At 43.6% G+C, this 25155-nt stretch overlaps 1 protein-coding gene across 1 annotated transcript; it reads left to right on the top strand.

Annotated features, from left to right (window-relative positions):
* The first annotated feature begins 2230 nt into the window (after positions 1 to 2230).
* On the top strand, positions 2231 to 22010 carry LOC120437815 (protein NLRC3-like). The gene is made up of 7 exons (XM_039608372.1): positions 2231 to 2289; positions 2374 to 2472; positions 2541 to 2645; positions 3450 to 3551; positions 11673 to 11908; positions 12028 to 13855; positions 21906 to 22010. The coding sequence occupies exons 3-7, from the start codon at positions 2581 to 2583 to the stop codon at positions 21931 to 21933; spliced, it is 2259 nt and encodes a 752-aa protein (XP_039464306.1). The 5' UTR covers positions 2231 to 2289; positions 2374 to 2472; positions 2541 to 2580; the 3' UTR covers positions 21934 to 22010.
* The last annotated feature ends 3145 nt before the right edge of the window (positions 22011 to 25155 follow it).

A 25155-nucleotide genomic window follows, 5' to 3' on the forward strand; every position in this document is an offset into this window, starting at 1 on the left:
TGCTGCAGGTTAATGATTGATTTAAAGACAGCTGACCTTTGAGCAGTTTGCCTTTATTTCTCTAAATGAACACCACTGTACTTTATCAGAAATGAATGGAATATCACTGGGATCAGGTGTAAAGTTATCAAACAGAAACACAGCAGAAGCCCAAATGTTGCACTTTAATACAGAGACTACAGAAATGATGGAGGGATCATTTAGATCCCACTCAGAAATATGAACATCAGGTTAAACAGACGATGGACTGAAGATTAATCAGAAACTATTTCCATATAGAAACACTCTGTCCGTCCTTCTTAATCATTCACTCAAAAAAGAGAAACTGGATTCTTATTACATTTACAAGAGTTTGAACAACAAATGTTTCTAACTCACTGGGATTATCTCAGGAAGAGGCAGAAAAGCATAGACACAGTTTGAAAAGGTAAGAATGAATCTGTCTTCATTCATCTACATGGAAATATAGAACTAAAAACCAAACCAATAACACAACCAAATCACTCCCAGTTTATTTACAACATTGAAAACATACAGTGTAGCTCAGTCAGAACACCCCGAGGCCAAGTGTATGTGCTGAGAGGGAAAAGATAATGATTAATGATTTATTTAAACTCATAACTGGGTGCAGCAGCTGAGCTTCGTGAGCTGCAGATTAAGACTCTTTTATGGTTCAGTGTTTAATGTTTAAACTGTTTATGACTGCAGAGACACCTGCAGTCAGGCTATCTACTGTTGAATTGTTATATACAGTGTGGCAGCTGACCTTTGACCTGTGAGCTGGAACTTGAGACTCTTTGTTGGTGTGAAGTGTTTAATGCTCATCTATTGAAGCTTGCAGACAAACCCACATTATCTGATTTGTTCTCAGGGTTGTTCAATGTGTTGGAGCAGAAACCTGCTGCAGGTTAATTATTGATCATATTAATATCACACAAGGTGCAGCAGCTGACCTTTGACCTGAGAGCTTCAGACTCTTTGCTGGTGTGAAGTGTTTAATGTGACTTCAGCCTGCAGACACAGAGCATTTTTCTCTGTTTCTACACAGACCTGGTCCAGACAGCAGAGCGCTGCAGAGTGAAGACGTTCATGGGAAGAAGCTGAGTAAGTGCAACGTCCTCTTTGAATCCTGGATCAGGAAGTAAACCCGGCGAATATTTGGTGTTTAAATAGCCTTTCTGTCTTTGACTCAGTCCGCTGTCACTTTGTTTCAGAGAGAAAAAAGCGGTTTCAGATTAACTGGTCATTTCTTTACTCTGACCTTTAACATTAGTTAGCTTAGCTAGCAGAGCAGCTAGCAGAGCAGCTGCCATCTCTGCTAGCTGTCATGTGACCGAGTTGAGCATGTGCAGGCAGTAGACTTGTTAGCGTAGCTGTCATAGTTTCATGTGGAGTCTTTCAGTGAAGAGCAACGAAAAGTACTGTGATGGCCCTTTTGACCCAACACTTTGAGTTTCTTGTGTTTCTTTCTTCTGTTTTGGTGATATTTTGTATGTATGTTTTCTGGTTCATTAGTAATCTTTGTTATGCTGTTTTGAGTTTCTTATATTTCCTGTTCAGTTGCTTGATTATTAGATTCCCGCTGTGTCTTTGCCCTCGCAGTGTCTGTGTGTCTGTGTTTATGCAAGTCCTTGTGTCTTGTTTCCCTCCTTGTGTTCCATTCTGTGTTTCATCAGCCCATCATGTCTCTCGTCTCCTCTTTCTCCTGCTCCCTCTTGTCTGCCTTTCTTCTGTCAAGCTCACTTGTCAGTCTTGCGTTTTTCTAATTTCCCAAACAGTAAATCAGTGTGTGTGCAGTTCTCTGCAAACTCAGCAGGAATAATTAGTGTGAAGCTTTAACTCTGCTGATCCTCTTTGAATCATGGATCAGCTGAAATGTTTAAAATGTTGTTCACAGGTGTTGAACTGACTGAAGCTTCCAGTCACAGTGAATCAGTGTGTGTCAGTGAATGCATCGTGTGTGCTTCATGGCTCCATCTAGTGGACTGATAGTAGAGCAGCTGATGGCAGCTTCCTCTGCCTCACACTGCTGTCTGACTGCATTCAGCTGACACTGAGATGAAACAGGAAAGAAGCAGCTGCTATTTGGACAGCAAACATGATGGAAAGGAGGATTTCAGTTGATGTGCACATGAATGATTTGTGTTTCCTCTGCAGGTGAAGGTAGAAAGTGTGTGTGAGCTGATGTGAATTGAGCAGCATGGATCAGTGTGAGGACAGAGAGGAGGGAGTCCCTCCCTCTAAAAGCACTCTGTGTGGGGAACATGAGAGCCAGACCAAAGCTCAGAGGTGAGATGACCATCTCTAACTGTCCATGACTTTTCTCCATGTCACAGCTCAGCACTCACATCTCTGCTCCATCATTATTCACAGGAACCAACCTGGACCTCCATCCAGCTCTGTGTCCTATAAAACTAACAGAGTCAAAGATGTCATTAAGAAATTTGAGCAAAGACAGTCGTCTGAGAAAAAGTAACTTAATGTCAATAATATCAGTTTATTTGTAATCAGGCTTTTACTGAAGATTTGAACTTTTTTAGGATCCATCATAGACTCAAACCTGGACCTCCACCCAGCTCTATGTCCTTAAAGAGTGACTGGTCTAAAGATGGCTACATAGATTTTAAAGTCTCTGCTGCAAAGAGGTGAGCTGTTAGTAAGATGAACTGATGTCAGTTTAAATAATTTTGATATTTCCTGGTTTCTAAAATGCATCTCTGTAGGAGAGCAGTGTCTCAAAAGAAACACAGGCTCGGCTGTAACTGTTATTTTATCTGGTTTAAGACACATTTGGACACAATTGGCTGTTTTTAACTATTCATTTTAATCGCAGGTGTAAATTTAGACCTCACACATCTGGATCCTAAACTATGATAGAAACAGCTGCTAGCAGTGGGTAGTTTGACTTTATCCTGGTGGCTAAGCTAACAGAAACAAGCGTGCCAGCTGTGCTCTGTGAGGATAATATGCTGCTCTAGAAAGCAAACAAAGGTTTGTGCAGCTCCTCTTCAGAAAAGTGTTCAGAGAGCAGCTGCTTTATTAGACAAAGGCTCGTTGTGTGAGCCCAGATGTGTGTGTAACAGCTGGATGTCACGTCTCCATCCCGCCTTTATTAATGAACTTCCTGTTGCTTGCAGATGACAGGAACACAAAGTGTTTGTGCCACGTGATGCTTCAGGATTTGTTAACATTTCCATGATGGTAACATCTCCTCGTCTAATTGCAAACACATGAACGCTCCTAACGGCAGCTATCATAGCCACACAGCCAGACTGTTGCTCACTGTTGCATTTAGGGACATTTGTTTTCCTGTAAAAAGCTGTACTCTAATCTAAGAGGCCTGTTGCTGACAGGAAACAGCTGCATTATCTGCAGTCTGTGTGATCACAGCTGCTTCAATGACTTTATCAGAGAATTTATCATTGAATAAAACATGTTTCTGTCTGCAGAGGTCAGAGGTCACAGTCTGCAGGATTCAGCTGTCCGTCTGTGAGAAGCAACTGGTCCAAACACAGCAATCCAGGCTTCAGTGCTGAACCTGGACCAACGAGGTCAGAGACCTGTGATGAGCTCCTTTACATGTTTGTGTTTCCTGGATCAGGGTTGGTACGGGTGCTTGAAATCCTTGAAAATGCTTGAATTTTAATATTGCCTTTTCAAGGTATAAAAGTGCAACTTTTGTCAAAAGTTGAAATACTGACTTCAAACTATATACCAGTTTTCAAATTGTTTGATAGGCCACGTAAAACCAGAGTTATGATCAAAAGTACACGCGATGAATAAAACGGTGGCGTTTACTCCAGGAAGAAATGGTAAAAACGGTGTTTTTTAAGGCGAGCGCTAGCAAACATTCTCTGCTTGTGAGCAAAAAAAGAAAAAAAACACTCCTTCCCTTCCCTATTGGTGTTAAAGTGTACCATGTCAACCAATCAAAAAATATATGTGGAAATGTGGCATTTGGTTGTTTAGGCAGAGGGGCAAGTAATATTTTTTTAAAAACATACATTTTCTATTTGCATTTTAAGTTATGAAAATGATTTGTTAAACATGTTTGTGGTTTTTACAGTCAAAAATATAACTTTTTTCTACGCGTCTTTTAAGTTTTTTGTTTGAATTTAGATAAATTGCTGATACAGTATGTCAAAATGAAAAAATAAGAGATTGGCAAGATAAACAGTTTTTAAAGGTGAAATATAGAGTTTAAATCAAAAGTAGTCAAAAACGGCCAATTATACCCTGGACAGCACAGGGTTTAAGGCTAAAAGCAAAGTCGTCACGAAGTACTCTTTATATTTTTGTGTATTGCTGCAGCTTTTTTAAGTATTAACTTGGTGCCTTTGGGTGAAATAATGGTAATATGAGGGACCATATGGTCACAAAGAATAGCCACTTGTTTCTGTGCTACCAAAGTTCCCTGACTTTCATTCAAAATTTGTTTATCATGAGCACCTACTAGGGCTGCCACAAACGATTATTTTGATAGTTAACTAGTCACCAATTATTTTTGCGATTAGTCGACTAATCAGATCATCATCCACTGGACGTAAAACATACAGCTTATTGCACCAGCATGCATCTGCTCTTATATAACTATCATTAGCTTAAAGCTTGAAGTGTTTAAGGTATGTGCTAACTAAAAATAAAGACAAGATGATAGTTTATTAAATGTTTAATGAAATTTGCAGAATGTGGAGTTTAATGAACTAAGCTGTCTACTCTTTGCTATCTAAAATATAACAGTAAATTCTCGACGATCTTCTGTTTTAGTCCATTATTACACTCTTAAATCCTACAACTTATTCCTGCGTCTTTCAGGATCTTACAAAGCTTCAAATGACGCGTCGACTATTAAATTAGTCGTCAATGATTTTGATAGTCGACGTAATTGTGGCAGCCCTAACACCTACACATTAAACTACTTAAACATTATAAATGGCTTCAAGCTCACACTGAGGCCTGTGGGGCACTATCAGCCACTGAGACAGTAGACATATTTATGTTTTTGTATATGAATATGTCATACTTTAAGGCTGCCTGTTTATTTAAGGGAGATTAACAAAATACATTAGAATTGTACATAATGGGCGATCATGGGCGATCGTGGCTCAAGACTTGGGTGTTCGTCTTGTAATCGGAAGGTTGCCGGTTCGAGCCCCGGCTCGGACAGTCTCGGTCGTTGTGTCCTTGGGCAAGACACTTCACCTACCGCCTACTGGTGTTGGCCAGAGGGGCCGATGGCGCGATATGGCAGCCTCGCCTCTGTCAGTCTGCCCCAGGGCAGCTGTGGCTACAACTGTAGCTTGCCTTCACCGGTTGTATGAATGTGAGAGTGAATGAATAGTGGTATTGTAAAGCGTTTTGAGGGGTCCCGAAAAGCGCTATATAAATGCAATCCATTATAATAAAATCACAGATGATATATTAAATAGATTTTAGGTAGATGCTTGTGCATTCTTAAAGTCTTCTATGTTAAATTGAACTGAGTATGTCATCTGTTCAAAGCCTCTCCCAGTCAGTGCTGTTCTCCATGCCTGTCCTACTGTACATGATGTTATTAGTGTTGTGCCCTTAAACAGGGAAAATAGTGAGGAGAGGTGAAAGAATGGCACGGACACACAGCTCTCGCTCTCACTCGTCTGTACTGAGTTTTAGAAGCAATACAACCAAAACAATATTCTTATGGATGCACTCAGTCTCAGGACAACTGTTTCCAAAGTAAGTCACCATTATTCCCTATTTGAGCTGACGAGAATACTTTATATAACATTAACTGTAACATTAGACAAAAACATCTTTTTAACTCGCAGATGTTAGCTGACACAGTCACTAACTTTCCACAGAAACTAAATCATACTTAAAGTACTGTATGTCATTCAGTAGTTGCCGTGCGGACGGCAATGCCGGTGGCGGCGACGTGGAAACAGTTCAGGGGGCCGACCCTGCAGGAAGTGGCGAGTCAACCGCAGGACCAGACGAGGCAGGACCAGACAAGGCAGGACCAGACGAGGCAGGACCAGACGAGGCAGTCGTGGATGAAGCTGGAGCTGATGCTGCAGGCGTGGATGAAGCTGGAGCTGATGCTGCAGGCGTGGATGAAGCTGGAGCTGATGCTGCAGGCGTGGATGAAGCTGGAGCTGATGCTGCAGGCGTGGATGAAGCTGCTCCTGCAGTCGTGGATGAAGCTGGAGCTGATGCTGCAGGCATGGATGAAGCTGCTCCTGCAGGCGTGGATGAAGACGCTGAGGCTGGACCAGGTGAGGATAAAGACGCTGAAGTGGCCCCTTGGACCTCCCAGCGGACACGAGGATGGGCTGGCCGGGCTCTCCCGAACCCCCAGCGGACACGAGGAAGGGCTGGCTGGGATCTCCAGAACCCCCAGCGGACACGAGGAAGGGCTGGCCGGGCTCTCCAGAACCCCCAGCGGACGACGTAGATGGCGGCGCGGGAGCCGCAGAGTGCTTGACCTGCTCACTCGAGCCTCCAGCAGGAGCGAGCAGATGCAGGGCCAGAGGGTGTGGGGACCCCTGACTGAATGTGTAGCAGACCAGGTGGGTGAATATGTAACAAACTAGGGGACTGAACTGGCACAGGGGACTGAACTGGCACAGGGGACTGAACTGGCGGCTGTTGTAACGGTTGTGGTGAGAGTGGAGTAGGTGGTGGAGTAGATGACTGCACAGGAGAATGAACTAGGGGTGACTGCACAGGAACCTGAGCTAGAGGTAGTAATGACGGTTGGGGAGAAAGTGGAGCTGGTGGTTGAGTAGATGACTGTACTAAGGGAGACTGAGCGGCAGACTGAACTGAGGGAGACCAAAGTGCTCCGGGGAATTGAACTAGTGGCAGCGCAGGAGACTGAGCTCGGAACTGAATAGGCACATGAGCAATGGATTGAACGGAAAATGCAATGGATTGTACAAGTGGCCAAACTAGAGGTTGAACTGGACACTGAATAGCAGACTGGGCTAATGGCAATGTAGGAGGCTGAAGTGATAGCTGAAATGAGAATGGAGCTAGCGGGGACACAGGGGACGGAGCTAGTGGGGACACAGGGGACGGTGACTGAGCTCGTGGCTGGGCAGCCGACTGAGCTCGTGGCTGGGCAGCCGACTGAGCTGCTGGCTGGGCAGCTAAGAGAGCTTCAGGCTGGGCAGCCAATGCAAAAAATATAGTGTGCTTTTCACTCACCACAGCCAGCTGCTTTGAGATCCTGGGGTCTGGCTGTGGGGTGACGCGCCGGTGGCGCGGCCGTCGCTTCCTCCTCGGTGATGGCTCCAATGGGCCAGGCAACTCCAAGTCCGACGGGCTGGGAAGCACATCGTTCCCCGAGCTGGGTGGGTGAGTGGTAGCAACAGGGGGATGCAGATGAAGCTCATTAAGGAAAAACTCCTGTATGAGTGGGTGAAGTGAGTCCAAAAGCCAGGGGAGACCAGAAACCAATCGTTGTAGCCGTTTGGCTACAGCACGCTGAAACTCCTCCCCTGGGTGATTCAGCCACAGGTCACATAGCTTGTTTACTGAATAAATGATATCCTACTTCAGCTCATCAGACGGGGCGAGTGCTGCTGGGTCCATGTACTGGTCGCGTCGTTCTGTCATGAATCGCTGTGTGCAGGCAGGAGGTGAGGACTCAAAATGCAGGACTCGCAACACGGGAATGAACTCAAAAGGGCAGTTTATTGTAGATGCAGGAAAAAGATACAAGTAATGAAGAACTAACCTAGACTGGGAGAATATAACCTAACGTTCCGCAGAGAGGCACACAAAGGATCACACAGCATAAGGGACGATGCGACACTGACTCAGAGAAACACAGGGTTTAAATACACTGGGAAGTAACCAGGGGAATGAGACACCGAAGGAGGGCACAGCTGGGAGAAATCAGAACTGATGAGACAAGGAAGCAAAGCAGGACACATTCACATAAGACACAGACCTTCAAAGTAAAACAGGAAGTATAACACAGAGACGTGAACTTGACACGGTGGAGACAGCAACTAAGAAACACAGACTTACATGGAACAGAGGGTGCACAGAGAAACATGAAGGGCAAGGGATCAAAACTAGAAACCATAGAATAAATCACACGAGTACAAAATACAAAAATCACAAAGAACTAAGGAGACCCAGGATCCTGACAGCTTGAGTTTGACCCTGAAAAAGGCATATGAACACTGCTGGATAAATATGACCAAAGATTCATTAAAAAGATAAAAATATTAGACTTTGTCCTGTAGCACTGCGTGGCAGGCAGGATTGGACCCAAACACAACATGATGAAGTCAAAGAGGCAGCTTCATTTCAGCTGTGAACATACACTAGAAATACAAAAACATAACTGTAGGTTTGCAGTGAATGAAGCCTCAGCTTAATGCTCCACTTTCTCCCTCTTTTCCTTCTCCAAACAGCCACATCAGGAGTCTTTGATAGAGTTTTAAAATATTTACTTACAAATGTCCAAAGATGGGTTCAGGATACCTGAATCCACAATTATAAAGACTTGACGTGAAAACAGGCAGAGTAAAACACAGGCTTAAATAAACTAAGGATAACGGGGGGGATGAGGCACAGGAGGGGAACAGATGTAGGTAATCACACACACGAGACAGGGAGGAAGAAAATGAACACAAGACGAGGGACTATCAAAGGAAAATGAAAGGAAACATAAGATACAGAGTAAGACTTGACACTGATGCAATTGACTGGTAAGACAGAGCGAACATGGAAACAGGAGGAACTAAACCAGAAGGCACAGGAAACAGAGCAGAGCAGAGCAGCTCTGTCTCTGATTCTAATGACTTTGTGTCTGATCTGTTAAACAGTCTGAGAGGTCACAAAGGCTACGTTCACACTGCAGGTCTTAATGCTCAATTTCGATTTTTTGATCAAATCCGATGTTTTTGTCTGCTTGTTCACACTACAAACAAAATGTGACAGCAAACGCGTTCTAGTGTGAACCCTCAAAGAAGCCCGCATGCGCAAAAGAAGAATTCACACTCATCGCGCTCTGTTTAGACCCAGACCAAACAGTATTGTTTGACTGATGGCCCTTAATATAAAGACTTGTTTTGGACTTTACGTTTCCCAATTTTGCTTTAAGTTATAAAGTTATTTTGTTATTTACATATGGCCTAATAATGATCCTTATTGCTGTTTTAGAGAGGAGCGGTGCTTCAAAGAATAGTTGCAGATTTCTGTCAGAATCTGCAGATTATACAGTACAAATAAAATGTTCACGTTTCTCCAACGTTGTCTTCCCAACAGTTTCACTACACTGGATGGCCAGGAAGCATTCACAATGTCTTCTCGGGCGCTTGTCCGGCGCTGATAATTGGCGTCTGTCTTGTGTCAGTGACGTAAAAGACGGATTTAATGTGACATGACCATTCAAACAGCAGTTGCTTTAGAAAACATCAGATATGTATCGGATTCAGTACCACATACGAAAGTGACCCAGGTAGGATTTGAAAATCCGTTCACACTGTCATACCATGATCGGATATGGGTCGCATAGGGTCAAAAAAATCGGATTTGATGCGCTTTCGCCTGCAGTGTGAACTTAGCCAAAGAGCCCAGCAGCTAAAGCCTGGATCATACTGGCTGCTGTTAATGAGACCTCCATCAGGACAACACTGAACAACAGTTTGTTGTCATGGCAGCGCTGCAAGGATAAAGCACTGCACTCCAAAAATACTGCATACAGCTAAATCTGAAATATTTGTGTTCGATTTGTTTTCTTTTTTTATCTACTTCCCGGATACGACTCATTTAAAATACAATAACGCCTAAATGTCATGAAAAAAATCATTTGGACAAACATGAAATAATCTGTCATGTTGTCCTGTGAGAATAAGTTTGATAAAATAATATTTAGAAGTCTGTAGTTCTAATCTAAGAGTTGTAGTTTGATCAGCGGAGACCAGAGCTGTGAACATGACTGTGATGAAGCTTCACTCCTGAGACTGAACTTAGGAAATATTGTGAACTATTTAGTCTCTTTGTAGACGTCCTCAAGCCTTCATCCCACAGCTGCTGCACACAGAGAAAAGTCTGATTAGTTTAACTCAGAGAAAAACTTGTCCTGATCAAAATGAGGTTGGGGGAAAAGAATAGGAGAATCACACACATAAATAATAAATGAATAAATATATAAAGAGGTGCTACTGGAGCCTACTACTAGTGTGGACATAGAGGCTCATCACCTGGAGAACCCGGTACAGAAGGTGATTTGTTAGTGTTCCCTTTGATTGTTTCCTTTCCTTAGTCTTTCCTACAATAACTAATGCTCAACTGGAACAAGAACTAAACATTGTGTTGTTAAATAATAAAGAAGCAGCAAAGACAAACACGTTTAGACTTGTGTGTGTTTATTCCTGCAGCTGGAGCAGCTGTCAGAAACCACATCTGTAATGTAGCACCGAGTACAGTCTGACTGAAAGTTGTGACACTTTTTACATTCTTTCATGTTTTATCTGGTTAGAGTTTATGCTGGAGGAGAACCTGCTCACCTTGAATATGTTTCTGTAACTAATCAGTAGGGATGGGTATCGTTTAGGTTTTATCCGATACCAGTACCAAACCGGTACTTTTGAAATGATGCCGGTGCTTAAACGGTGCTCAAACCGCTGTTTTCCACTTTTTCTTTGGTCATTTTAGCTTTTTTGGCCAGGGTGAAGTGAGTATCTGCCATCAAACAAGAAGACAGCCGCATGTAACTTCGATGGGGTTTGCTAGTTCACCTTAAGTGCATTAATTTAATAACGTGGTTAGCCTACTCAACGTAAATTACACACGAACAACATTAAGCTACTCACGCAGAGAAGAACGGCTGCTGCTGCTGCCATCATCATCCGTCATCATTTCTGCTACACTGGCAGGGCTAGGGGCCAGGACTCTCCTCTTCGGGTTTTTGGGGGTTGTTGCTAACTCCGCGTCCGATAACAGACACCACACCCACAGTAGATGTGCTCGGTGTGAGGTCTCGCAGCAAGCTATCAAATACGGCACATTTCTTGGCTTTAAAAAAACCCCCGCTATGCGTCGCCAGGTGTTTGATCAGATTCGAGGTGATACCTCCTTTGAACAGTATCACAGTATCAGCTTAAAGCACTTGTTGCAGGCTGCTGAGTTTGCATCTTTTGCTGTGAAGTACAGCCAGACTTTTGATCGCTTCGCCTTGGGCATTTTTAATCTGTAGCTCTGCTCTAAAAGAACGTACGTACCTGGGCCCGCCTACTATCCTTGGAAACGTAAAATGATTGGCTAGAATCTAAAGTGAACAGCTCAGGGGGAAAAAAGCACCGAAATAAAGCACCGAAATGTGCGCTGATTTTCGGTCTGGTTACTACCGTTTATGTCAGAACCCTCGATACCGGTACCCATCCCTACTAATCAGTTACTTTTGTAAAATAATCTAAATGAACTAAACCAAGCTAAGCTGCACACTGACTGGAAAACATGAAGGATATAAGCAGCGCCCTCTGAAGGAAGGCTTTTATTGTGAAATGTTTGCAGGAAGTGTGTATTCATAGCAAACTGCAGGCAGATCACTGAGTGTTTAATAAGACAGGCAGACAGGAAAAGCAGCTCATTGGTGCTGATGAAATCAATGAAGAATCACTTTGTTTCCAGACTGAACGCTACCTTCAAACTGAAAAGTTTTGTGTTCACAGAGAGAGGAAGAGGAGTGGTGTTTGTGAGGAGGTGCAGCTGTCCTGCTGTGCTTTGTGCCAGGATGTCCTGAAGGATCCAGTCTCTACCAGCTGTGGACACTGGTTCTGTAGACAGTGCATCTCCTTATACTGGGACCAGTCTGCTTCATCAGGAGACTCCTCCTGTCCCCAGTGTGGAGAAAGATCAAGAACCAGAGCTGGACTGCAGACAGCCAGTCAGAGCAGCTGTGTACAAAGTAAGACTGAACATCTGTCTGCTGATGGACTCATTTCTGAAAACTGGACTTCTTGTTGTGTTGTTCAGACATTGAAGAGTTTTCTTTCTCTTTAGTCTCATTGTCTTTCTTTCTTTCAGCAGATGTTGGTCTGCAGGAGGTTTTAGATGAACATAAGATCAGTCTGAGGAGGAGATGTGAACGTGTGACTGAAGGAAGTGATGAAACAGGAAGTAGAACCCTCCTCAACAGGATCTACACTGAGCTCTACATCACAGAGGGACAGAGTGAAGAGGTTCATACCCAACATGAGGTGAGGCAGCTGGAGACAGCTTCCAAGATGGACGCCCTCCATGACACTCCAATCAGGTGCCAGGACATCTTTAAAGCCTTACCTGACCAACAGAGACCCATCAGAGTGGTTCTGACCAATGGCGTCGCTGGTGTTGGAAAAACCTTCTCAGTGCTGAAGTTCACTCTGGACTGGGCAGAGGGCTTGGAGAACCAACATGTCAGTGTGGTGGTTCTGCTTTCATTCAGGGAGCTGAACCTGATCAGAGATGAGCAGTACAGTCTTCTGGAGCTGCTCCATGTTTTCCATCCAACATTACAGAAGGTCACAGCAGAGAAGCTGGCTGTCTCTCAGCTTTTGTTCATCTTTGACGGCCTGGATGAAAGCAGACTTTCAATGGATTTCACCAACAGGAAGCTGCTGTCTGATGTCACACAGAAGTCATCAGTCAGCCAGCTGCTGACAAACCTCATCCAGGGGAAACTGCTTCCCTCAGCTCTCGTCTGGATAACTTCCCGACCTGCAGCAGCCAATCAGATCCCTCCTACATGTGTTGACAGGCTAACAGAAGTACGAGGCTTCACTGACGCCCAGAAGGAGGAGTACTTCAGGAAGAGATTCAGTGATGAAGAGCTGTCCAGCAGAATCATCTCCCACATGAAGACATCCAGGAGCCTCCACATCATGTGTAGAATCCCAGTCTTCTGCTGGATCACTGCTACAGTTCTGGAGCACATGTTGACTACAGAGCAGAGAGGAGAGCTGCCCAAGACCCTGACCGACATGTACTCATACTTCCTGCTGGTTCAGACAAAGAGGAAGAAGAACAAGTACCATAAGGGACATGAGACGAGTCCACAGGAGCTGACGGAGACTGACAGGGAAGTTCTTCTGAAGCTGGGGAGGCTGGCGTTTGAACATCTGGAGAAAGGAAACATCATGTTCTACCAAGAAGACCTGGAGCAGTGTGGTCTGGATGTGACAGAGGCCTCGGTGTACTCAGGAGTTTGTACAGAGATCTTCAAAAGAGAGTGTGTGATCTTCCAGAAACCAGTCTACTGCTTTGTTCATCTGAGCATTCAGGAGTTTCTGGCTGCTATCTACATGTTCCACTGTCACAACAACAGGAAGACTGATGTGGTGAAGAACTTCCTAAAACATAAATCTTGGATCAAGAAGATTTTCAGTCTTTTTGATAACAGAGATCTCCAATCACTCGATGTATTTCTGAGCAGAGTCATGGAGAAATCCCTCCAGAGTAAAAATGGCCACCTTGACCTGTTTGTTCGCTTCCTTCATGGCCTCTGTCTGGAATCCAACCAGAGACTCTTAGGAGGTCTGCTGGGTCAGACAGAGATCAGTCCAGAAACCATCCAGAGAGTCATCAACAACCTGAAGAAGATGAACAGTAATAAAATCTCTCCTGACAGAAGCATCAACATCTTCCACTGTCTGATGGAGATGAACCACCTCTCATTATTTAAGGAGATCCAAGAGTTCCTGAAGTCAGAGAACAGATCAGAGAAGAAACTCTCTGAGATCCACTGCTCAGCTCTGGCCTTCATGCTGCAGATGTCAGAGGAGGTTCTGGATGAGTTGGACCTGCAGAAGTACAACACATCAGAGCAGGGACGACAGAGACTGATTCCAGCTGTGAGGAACTGCAGAAAGGCTCGGTGAGTCTAGATGTGTTCATTAACATCATTAATTAGTGTAGATTAGTAGTTTAGTTCTTCAGATATACACAGTACTAAATGACTCCCATTAGTTTGAGTTTCTCAGATAAAATGATATTTCGTGTTGATCAGGAAATGTGTGTCTGCACTTAGCATGATCCTGCATTGGTAGTCATACGCTGTGTGTTGTAGACTCAAATCTACATGTAGTACCTGTGTTGTGTCATTAGGGGGCAGTATTTTAAATCTGCTGCTGCTGTTGTTGGTCATTCAGTTGTTCCTGTTAGAGAGAAGACAGAAATAAAGAGCTTCTTAGTTGTGAAGTGAACTCTAATGTTAAAAACAGTGACAAATATCCAGAGCAGTCACCGTCTGAGCTTCTCCTCTGACTACAGACAGAACTACAGACACAGAGTTTAGTGGCATAAACATGGTGAGTGAGGATGAAGGTGCTGAGGAAGACTCTGGTTTAGTGTGATTAAAGTGTGATGTACTGATGAATGACAGTGCTGTGGTTCAGAGTGAGGGCTCAGAGGTGAACCACCTGTGCTCTCTTACTGCCAAAGGTGGGACAAACTGAGTGAGAAGACACTGCTGACATCTGGACTGAACATGTGTCAAATATGTGAGCTAACTTGCTAACTTGTGACTTGCGACCAAGATAGCGGCGCGTGAACAACGCCAGGCTCAGTGTCTCTCCAGAATCTGCTATTTAGCGGTTTTTTATCTACTTTTCACCGGATTATTCATCCGGAATTGCTGTGCGTTGCTGAGCTATGGCAGACAAGAGCTTCTGGACATTTGGACTCATAACTGCAACAGTTTTATCGCCGATCTCCGACTCATCCCAGAGATCTCCAGAACACCGGAGGCTGCCCACTCTCCCCGGCCGGGCGGAAGTGCACGCAGTCGGCGCCGAGAACGTAAACAAAGGCGATGTAGGTGCGGAGGGCTCCGGGCTAAGCTAAAGCTAACACCACACCGGCTGCCTTTGCCCAGTATTTTCCTCGCCAATGTCCGTTAACTGGCAAACAAAATGGATGAGATACGGCTCTCCATCACTAACAACAGACGGATTATGGACTCAAATGGCATGTTTTTCACTGAAACATGGTTGAACAGCAGCTGCCCGGACAATGCTCTTGAGTTAGCAGGACGCCACACACACCGAGCCGACAGGCTAGCAGATGACTCCGGCAAGATCAGATGTGGAGGTTTGTGCATTTATATTAAAAATGCTTGGTGCATGAACTTCACTACTACTGAGAGTCACTGCTCACCTAATGTGGAGTTTTTAATAGTCAAATCCAGACCTTTATTAAATTTAGTTCTTTACATTCTTTCGGCGGTGAAGAAAGACAAACAGCTCAAAGTGGTCTAACTCAAAAAATGATCTTTATTTTACATTCTCAGGAACGGAGACTGAGCAGAGAGACATCAGCTCCAGTCTGGAGCAGCAGCAGCCAGTCTCGCTATATATTTTGCAGCACGTCACACACAGTTTCGATACAAACAACTCCTTATATGTCACTAGTTTCCTCTTTTTCTGTCTAGCTTCCTGTATTCATTAATATGCTTGTACAGCTGCACACTAACTTCCTGTTTTTCAGTCTGGCTGAGCACTTAGTTTGTGAGTCAAAAGTGGCCTTGCTTTACAAGCCTTTATTACTAAAATACATAAAACAATATAATCAGAAAATAAACACTAAGAATATATGTTTATTCCTTAACACCTTATCATCTCCCCAGAGAACTCACTTCTATCATACTCACTGCCGTGTATATACCCCCTGACGCTAATGCTAGGTTGGCCATGAAAGAACTTTCTGCAGCCATTAACAAACACCAGAATAAACACCCCGAGGCTGCTTTTATTGTTGCTGGCGACTTCAACCACACCAACTTAAAGACAGTCCTCCCCAGATTCCACCAACATGTCTCCTGCCACACCAGAGGGGACAAGACTTTAGACCATGTTTATTCCAACTTGGCTGGAGCCTACAAAGCAACACCCCTCCCCCACATTGGACAGTCGGACCATCTCTCCCTGTTCCTCACACCTAGGTATTCACCACTCATCCAACGTGTGAAACCTGCTGTGAGGACAATTAAAAATGTGGCCAGAGGGGACAGGCGCGGTGCTCAGGACAGATTTAAAAACACAGACTGGAATATGTTGACCCACACAGACCTGGACCAGTACGCCTCATCTGTACTGGATTACATCTCCAAAACCACAGACAGTGTCACCACCCAGAAACGGATCACCATGTACCCCAACCAGAAGCCTTGGATGAACCGTGATGTTCGTCTCCTCCTGAAGGCCCGCAACACCGCCTTTTAGGTCAGGAGATGCACACGCCTACAGTACAGCCAGGGCTAATCTAAAGAAGGGCATCAAAAAGCCAAACACCATTACAAAAGAAGGTGAAAGAACACTTCTCCAACTCCAACCCCGACGCATGTGGCAAGGACTCCAGACCATCACAGACTACAGGACCACCAAACCCTCCCCCACATCCTCTGATGTCTCCTTCCTCAACGAGCTCAACAACTTTTATGCTCGTTTTGAGCGAGGGAACCCCACAACCACAACCAAAGCAGATGTGACGCCAGACCACCAACCACTGACTCTCTCCCCCACCGATGTAGGAGCGGTGCTGAGCAGGATCAATGTCCACAAGGCTGCAGGTCCTGATGGTATCCCCGGCGTGTTCTCAGAGCGTGTTCTGGGAGCTTGCAGGAGTGCTGACAGACATATTCAACCTGTCCTTGGCCCACGCTGTGGTACCGGCCTGCTTCAAATCCACCTCCATCGTCCCGATACCCAAAAACTCCAACCCATCTTGCCTCAATGACTACCGCCCAGTAGCACTCACCCCCATCATCACTAAGTACTTAGAGCAGCTGGTCCTAGCACACTTCAAATCCTGTCTCCCCCACCCTGGACCCCCACCAATTCGCATACCGCCAGAACAGGAGCACAGAGGATGCAGTCTCCATCGCACTGCACTCTGTGCTCTCACACCTGGACAACAACACCTACGCCAGAATGCTGTTTATAGACTTCAGTTCAGCGTTCAGTACAATCCACCCCTCACAACTCATCAGGAAACTGACAGACCTGGGCATCAGTTCCCTCATCTGCAAATGGTTACTGGACTTCCTGACCAACCGCCCCCAACATGTCCGGCTGGATAACCACTGCTCATCTACCATCACAATGAACACCGGTGTACCACAAGGCTGTGTGATGAGCCCTTTCCTCTACTCCTCTTCACCCATGACTGCAGACCTGCTGATGGTTCCAACACCATCATTAAGTTTGCAGATGACACCACGGTGATTGGCCTCATCAGTGACAACGATGAGGCCGCCTACAGAGAGGAGGTGGATCGTCTGGCTGAGTGGTGCGACACAAACAACCTGCTGCTTAACACCGAGAAGACCAAGGAGCTCATCGTGGACTACAGGAGGAATGCTGACCCACATCCACCCATTCACATTAAGGGGCGGCTGTGGAGCGTGTGAGCAGCTTCAAGTTCCTGGGAGTCCACATCTCCGAGGATCTCACCTGGACGACCAACTGCTCCAAGCTGGTCAAGAAGGCTCACCAGCGCCTCTTCTTCTTGAGGACTCTGAGGAAGAACCACCTGTCCTCAGACATCCTGGTGAACTTCTATCGCTGTACCATCGAGAGCATCCTGACCAACTGTATAACAGTCTGGTATGGGAACTGCTCTGCCTCGGACCGGAAGGCGTTGCAGAGGGTCGTGAAAACTGCCCAGCGCATCGCGCGGAGCACCACTTCCTGCCATAAAAGACATCTACAGGAAGCGGTGTCTGAAAAGGGCTGGGAAAATCATCAGAGACCCCAGTCACCCATCACATGGACTCTTCACCCTCCTGCCCTCTGGGAGGCGCTACAGGAGCCTCCGGACTAAGACCACCAGGTACCGGAACAGCTTCTTCCCCACAGCTGTCAGACTCCTGAACTCTGCCTCCTGACATCTGACCCACGTTAAACTCATGGACTGAACACACACACACCCACAATGGACAACCGTACCCTCAAACACACAATAATAACATGGACTGAACCACTACTCACAACCACTAGCACTTTATACAGCCTCTGTAGAAATTATCCACACCCTCACTTATCTTAACTGCACTACTGTATAGCTCTGTGTAAATAATCATTCTGTACATACAATAATTTTTAACCCTACAACTGTTTACAACTTGCATAGTTCCCATTTCTGTATAGCTGTATAACTTAGATTTCTGTAAAGTTATTTATTTCATATTCTGTATAGTTTTTCATATTTATATCCTGTTCATTTCCTGTACATAGCTTGTACTCACTACAGCCTGTACATACCTATAGTTATAGAATATTCACAACATACTTCATACCGTGTACATTATAACATACCATAATAGACCCATTTCTGTAATATACGTACATATCTATATTATTGCTAATATATATTGTAATATATCTATATCACTAAAGCACTTCTGGATGGATGCAAACTGCATTTCGTTGCCTTGTACCTGTGACATGTGCAATGACAATAAAGTTGAATTCTATTCTATTCTATTCTATTCTATATTACAACATATATGTTGTAATATATCTATATCATGGCTAAAGCACTTCTGGGTGGATGCAAACTGAATTTCGTTGCCTTGTACTTGTGACATGTGCAGTGACAATAAAGTTGAATTCTAGTTTATTCTATTCTAACACTGATGTCACAGCAGCACATGGATTCACTCTCATTTCTGCTGCTGCTCCTAATGATCAATGTCTGACTTCATTTCCTCATTAATCACAGAGCTGATTGTTCAGTGTTTAGTTGTTGCTGCTGAAATGTCGTCCCTATTTTCTGCTGATGGAATTCACTACTGTGTTTTTGGCTGCTGTTTACATCCCCGAGCTAACTTCCTGGCAGTGCTGGCCAAACGTCATGATGTCATCAATGCTTTATAGACGGTGGGAGGTTTAGGTTGTAACCACACAGTGTTTGTGTCCGTACGCTGCAACCTTCCACACCATTTCTTTATTGTAAAGACTCAGCACAGAGCAGCTCCATGGATCACAAATCCAAGAATGGAGAACAGATTTGAAGTGTGTCACATCCATGCAGTCACAGCTGTTTCCACCATGTTTCCACTGATATTTTACTGATATTTACTGATATTGATAGTTTCTTTATACACATTGTCCCAGTCCTGATTTAATAGATCGTTCTTAAGTGCATTCATAGTTTCTTCTGTCCTTACTCGTCTGTATCTCAGTTGTTCTTCATGCTGATTTCTATTATAATTAGTGTTATAAACTGCAAAAACTGGTAGGTGATCACTGATGTCATTAATTAATAATCCACTCACAATGTTGTTTTCCATATTGTTGGTGAAAATATTGTCAAGTAAGGTGGCACAATGTGGTGTAATTCTGCTAGGCCTGGTTATTTTAGGATGTAAACTCAAACTGTACATAGTGTTTAGGAATTCGTCGGTCATTTTATGCTTTTTCTGATTCAACAGGTCAATATTAAAATCACCACAGATAAACATAACTTTTTGATTTGTTTTAGAGAATATTTCTTCTATGAAGTCATTAAATACTTGAATACTAGAGCCAGGTGTTCTATATATACAGCTAATTATTACATTTTTCTCTTTTTCCTTATAAATTTCAATTGTTATACATTCTAATAAATGATCAATCGCAGTTGTCATACTTTCCACCACCTTGTAATTTAGGTTTTTATCCACATACACAGCCACTCCCCCTCCACTTTTGTTCCTTCTATTTACAAAATTCACATGATATCCCTCCAGTCCAAAGTCCAGTCCTTTTTCCGCATTGATCCATGTTTCAGAAATGGCAATAATTCCAAATGGATTTGTCAACTCATTTAGATATTCCTTTATTTGTCCCTCCGGTGGGTTCAAACTGAAATTCAGTTTCCAGTAGCACAGCACCCACAGAAGTTGCAGAACGTGAGCAGAAATATACACATTTATAAATACAGAGAATACAAAAGGGATCAATAGAATAAATGGGAATAAGAATACAAGGGAACGGCACATTTCAAGTATTGTGAGTCTATTACACCGTTGGATATTAACAAAAACTATTGCACAGTGAAAAGGCACTACAGCTACTTGTTCCCCCCTCCTTTGTCCATGTTTCCCCTCCCTCTCCCCTCCAGCGAGGAGTTAAACAGTTTGATGGCGTGTGGGACAAAGGACTTTTTAAGTCTGCTGGTCCTTGACTTTAGGAGAAGCAACCTGTCACTGAACAGACTCCTCTGGTTGTTTATGGCCGTGTGCAGAGGATGCAGAGGCTGCCCAGCATGGTCCATAATGTCCATATGCACCTTAATTTGTTTTTATATAAGTGCGTGGAATGAGTCTTCAGTTGAATGTTTTTAATAGGCAAAAAAAAAAATTAAATAAGTAAACGGCGAGTAGAATTTTTGTCTTTTTTTTCTATTTTTGCTGATCCGAAAATTGATCCGATCCGTGACTTTAAAACCGTGATCCGATCCGAACCGTGAGATTTTTGATCCGTTGCACCACTACTGTGAGCTAACGCCGATGTGACAGCAGCACATGGATCCACTATAATTCCTGCTGCTGCTCCTAATGACCAATGTCTGACTTCATGTCCTCATTAATCACAGAGCTGATTGTTCAATGTTTAGTTGTCACTGCTGTGTTTCTGGCTGCTGTTTACATCCCCGAGCTCACTTCCTGGCAGCCAACCGTCATGATGTCATCAGTGCTTTATAGAAGGTGGGAGGTTTAGGTTGTAACCACAAAGTGTTTGTGTCCGTACGCTGCAGCCTTCCACACCATCCTTTATTGTACAGACTCAGCAGCAGCTCCATGGATCCCAAATCCAAGAGTGGAGAACAGATTTGAAGTGTGTCACATCCATGCAGTCACAGCTGTTTCCACCATGTTTCCACTGATATTAATCCTGTTCAATGACACGTTTCATATCAGTGAATATGTTCTTTAGGACGTCCACTGACACGTTTAAGTGTCCTGCTGGAAATCACTCAAATCATCCATGAAATCCATGAAAAATCCTTTTAGTGTTTCTAACTTCACCCTCTGTCCTCTCTCTCTCTCCATCCTCCTCACTGCTTCTTTCACTGATAATCACACAAACATCGTATTCAGCTACAAAATAACACAATAATATCATCTGATGATCATTATTATAAGAGCAGGATCCATATTTGATATCAGAGTAACACACTGCTTGGTTATGTGCAGTCATCATCAGTGACTGTGGGTCAAACAGAAGCTTTCTGATTGGTTGCTGACCTTGGTCACCTGTCCACTCTCACCTGCTTGTGTTCGCTCTCTCTTTGCTGTCTCCATCCTGCTCTCTCCTTTCTCTCCCTCTCTGTCTTTGTACCGTCACTCAGGTCCAATGGAAACAGTGACATTTACAAATATATCAAAGACAAACTGATCCATGTCAGTTTATAACAATATTCAAAGTGAATACAGGCTGCTGCTGGACACAGACAGGTAACATCATTTTGACTTGCTGTCACCTGGATCTGGTGTCATAAACACTGAAGCCCAGAACAGGAATACAAATCTTTTTCTGCCAACTAGCGACACACCAGCAGATAATGGCTCAGAAAGCTAAAATGAGCCAATCATTTCTGTGTTTAGTTCCCTTGAAATCAGACCTGATATCAGCAGCTCTGAGTTCATTCATCATTATTGTCCAGTGATGAGATTTCTGCTCCGTTTGGTAACAGTCAGCAGGTTTTTCCTGCGTGTAGACGTGAACAGTCGTACCTGACAGCAGCAGGTAGCAAACAGAGATCATCTTTCCAGCTGGAACTCTTCACTGAGCTGAACTCATTCAAAATGTTCTGGAGTCAGATTCAAAACAGGAAACAGTCCAAATGTGTGTCTTCACTCTGACTCTGGATCAGATCTCACTGACAGACTGTGGACATTATGGAAGCCTAAATGTGACACCATCTTCCTCTTTCATCTGCAGATTAAAGCCAAACAAAGATTCTCATTAAAAGTCTGCAGGTCTGAGAGAGACTGAATCATTGTGTCATGTCAAACACAGTACGAGGAGCTGAAGCACAGATGTGAAGAGCAGATGTTCATCAGATTATGACATCACTCTGTTTAGTCTTCACAATCAGTCTGTGTTTATAATGCAGATTTTCTGCTGTTATAATAACACATTTTATACTTTTTATAATCACAGACTGACTCTGTGTCGACTCTCAGTCCTGCTTGTGCTGATGAAAATGTTTATTGATGTGTGAATTCATTCTTCAGCACTTGATTCTGCCTGAACAACGTGAAAACTTTGCTTTTCTTATTTTTGTGTAACACAATTCAATGCACTGAAGCATCGACTTGTTCCATTATCCAACAATGAAAACAGGAAAACAGAGATAGCTGGCCTTCAAATTAAAAGTTGCTCCTTTTGAAACGTCTTGGCGGTAAAATGTAAGAAGAGCTGAAGCACATAAATGATGCCACTTCTGCTGCTTTAATTTATGTGGAAGTCCTGTAGCTGAATTTGGAAGCGACTGCTGTTTGAATGGTCATGTCACATTAAATCCGTCTTTTACGTCACTGACACAAGACAGACGCCAATTATCAGCGCCGGAGAAGCGCCGGAGAAGACATCGCGAACGCTTCCTGGCCATCCAGTGTAGATTTTAGTGAAACTGTTGGGAAGACAACGTGAACATTTTATTTGTACTGTATAATCTGCAGATTCTGACAGAAATCTGCAACTATCCTTTGAAGCACCGCTCCTCTAAAACAGCGATAAGGATCATTATTAGGTCATCTACATTATTATGTAAATAACAAAATAACTTAAAGCAAAAATTGGGAAACGTAAATTCCTTAGTCTTTATATTAAGGGCCATCAGTCAAACAATATTGTTTGCTCTGGGTCTAAATAGAGCGCGTTGTGTGTGACGTCTTCTTTTGCGCATGCGGGCCGCTTTCAGCGTTCACACTAGAGCGGGTTTGCTGTCGCATTTTATTTGTAGTGTGAACAAGCAGACCAAAAAATCGGATTTGATCAAAAAATCAGAATTGATCATTAAGACCTGCAGTGTGAACGTAGCCTAACAGCCTCGGATGCAGAGAGGAGAACTGCCGGCTGTAACACCACCACTTTATTCTAACTGTCACATCATTTTGTCAGAAAACATAGATATGCTCATGTTTTTACTGTGTTTGACTTGAAGAGGTAAATTGTAAGAAGATCAAATGGTGCCCTTTATTATTATGTTGCTTTGTTTCCTGTCTCTTGGATGGAGCCCAGCTGTGCGTGGCCCCTGGGCCTGTGGTCAGAGTGTGTGCTGGATAATCTGGCTCAGGATGATGCCAAACTGAAATGGGATTAAATGTCTGCCACATATTTGAGCCTAATTTAGAACATCATCCATAAATACTGAGTAATAACTGGACTCTCATACAGCATGACTAAAATGCCTTTAAAACATCAGGTTATCCTGCTGATCAAAGTCTAACACTGAGTTTGTAAAAAACATGTTTGTCAACCATTTTCTTTGGTTTCTGAGGAAGATGATTCAGTAACTTTCTACTAATACACAACATTTCATCATATTTCCTCATAACCCTCTATTGTCTGACGATTTGAATCACATTTCCAATAAAGGATCCACAGAGTTTGGTGAAAATAATGACAGTAAATGTTTGTGTGAAAGTACTGGAAGCTAATTAGTGTGTACTGTTCTTTAAGTGCTGCACTTTGTAGACGGTCCCTGAGCACTGGTCTCACAGCCAGCTGCACATAGAGACCAGTGTTGTTAGTCCAGGTCAGAAGATGACTTGTTGGAATGAAAATGAGCTTGTAGTTTCTCTGCTTTAATAATGTGACTGGAAAAAGGTGTTGGACTTCAAATATGTCTATTTCTTTCCAACTTCACCTTTAAAAGTGAAGTCATGTGGTTCCTTGAATGAACAACACGATTTTTTAAAAAAGTCTTTTCTTGTTTTTATGACAAATGTACAACTTTAATGTGAAAAATTCTTTTTTTTCTCATGTTGTGTTTGTTTGAAGCTGCTTCCTGTTGGCTTCAGCTTTTTGGAGTTTCCATTTTTTAAACTTCTACATTCTGAACCTTCTTCAGCTCTAAACAAATTATGAAACACTGAATGATTTCAAGCACACAGTTTGTCTAATAAACTTACATCTTTCATTCTTTTTACAGATTGGTGAGCTGTGGTTTGTCAGAGGTCAGCTTTGATTATCTGGCAGCAGTGCTGAAGTCCAACCCCTCCCATCTGAGAGAGCTGGACCTGAGCTGGAACAACCTGCAGGATTCAGGAGCGAAGCAGCTGTGTGGTTATCTGGAGAGTCCAGGATGTGGACTTAAAACTCTGAGGTCAGTCACCATGTTTTAGATGTGCTGAAATGAATATGATGTGGAAATTGTGCTGACACTAAACTGCAGACATAAGGCTGATATTATACTGATCCACACTGAGGATCTTCATGGTAAAATCTGTTTTCTTCTTCTTTGGTTTAGTCCATTGAGTGTAGCAGAACAATGTTCACATTTCAAACAGTGATACTCAACGTATGGCCCGCGGCCTGCCAACCTTTCCTAATTCAGAGAGAGAGCACCCTGATTACCTGTGCACCGCTCTTCCTCACAGTTCTAAGTATCAGACACAACAATGACTAATCCACAGCTGACTCTCTTTAGAAGGTCAAAGGTCATGGCACACAGCAATCTGTGAAACAAACAGTTTGGAGCAGGAATTATTGCACATTTACAAACTGACACTGCTGCGCGGCATGCTGGGTAATGCTAGCTGCTCAGGTATGGGTGTTTTAACAGCTGTGAGGCTCCGTGGCTACAGAACACTGAAGAAGAGAAAAGAGAGGTGGAGGATGAAGAAAAGAGGCGGCGATGAAGCAGAAGTTTAGCTTGTTAGGGTTCAAAATATTAAGGAGGGATATAGGAGGTAAATCCAAAATAACAACACTGGTCCAGGAAGATTAAGTCAAACGATGATTTTAATGAACACACGCATGGGAACCTCTACACTGCAACACGTCAGTTGTAGATCTCCGCCCAAAAATACACAGGACAATCGTTATAGAGCATCAGGGTATGTTTAGCGACGTCCCCTCATGCGTCATCCGATACAATTACATGCATACGTCAAATCAAAACCACAATGACTTTTAACACAGTTAGAAAAGAACATTTTCTCGTCTCAATCCCAGGTGTCTT

The sequence above is a fragment of the Oreochromis aureus genome, linkage group 3 (assembly GCF_013358895.1).
Source record: "Oreochromis aureus strain Israel breed Guangdong linkage group 3, ZZ_aureus, whole genome shotgun sequence".
In the NCBI taxonomy this organism is placed as follows: Eukaryota; Metazoa; Chordata; class Actinopteri; order Cichliformes; family Cichlidae; genus Oreochromis; species Oreochromis aureus.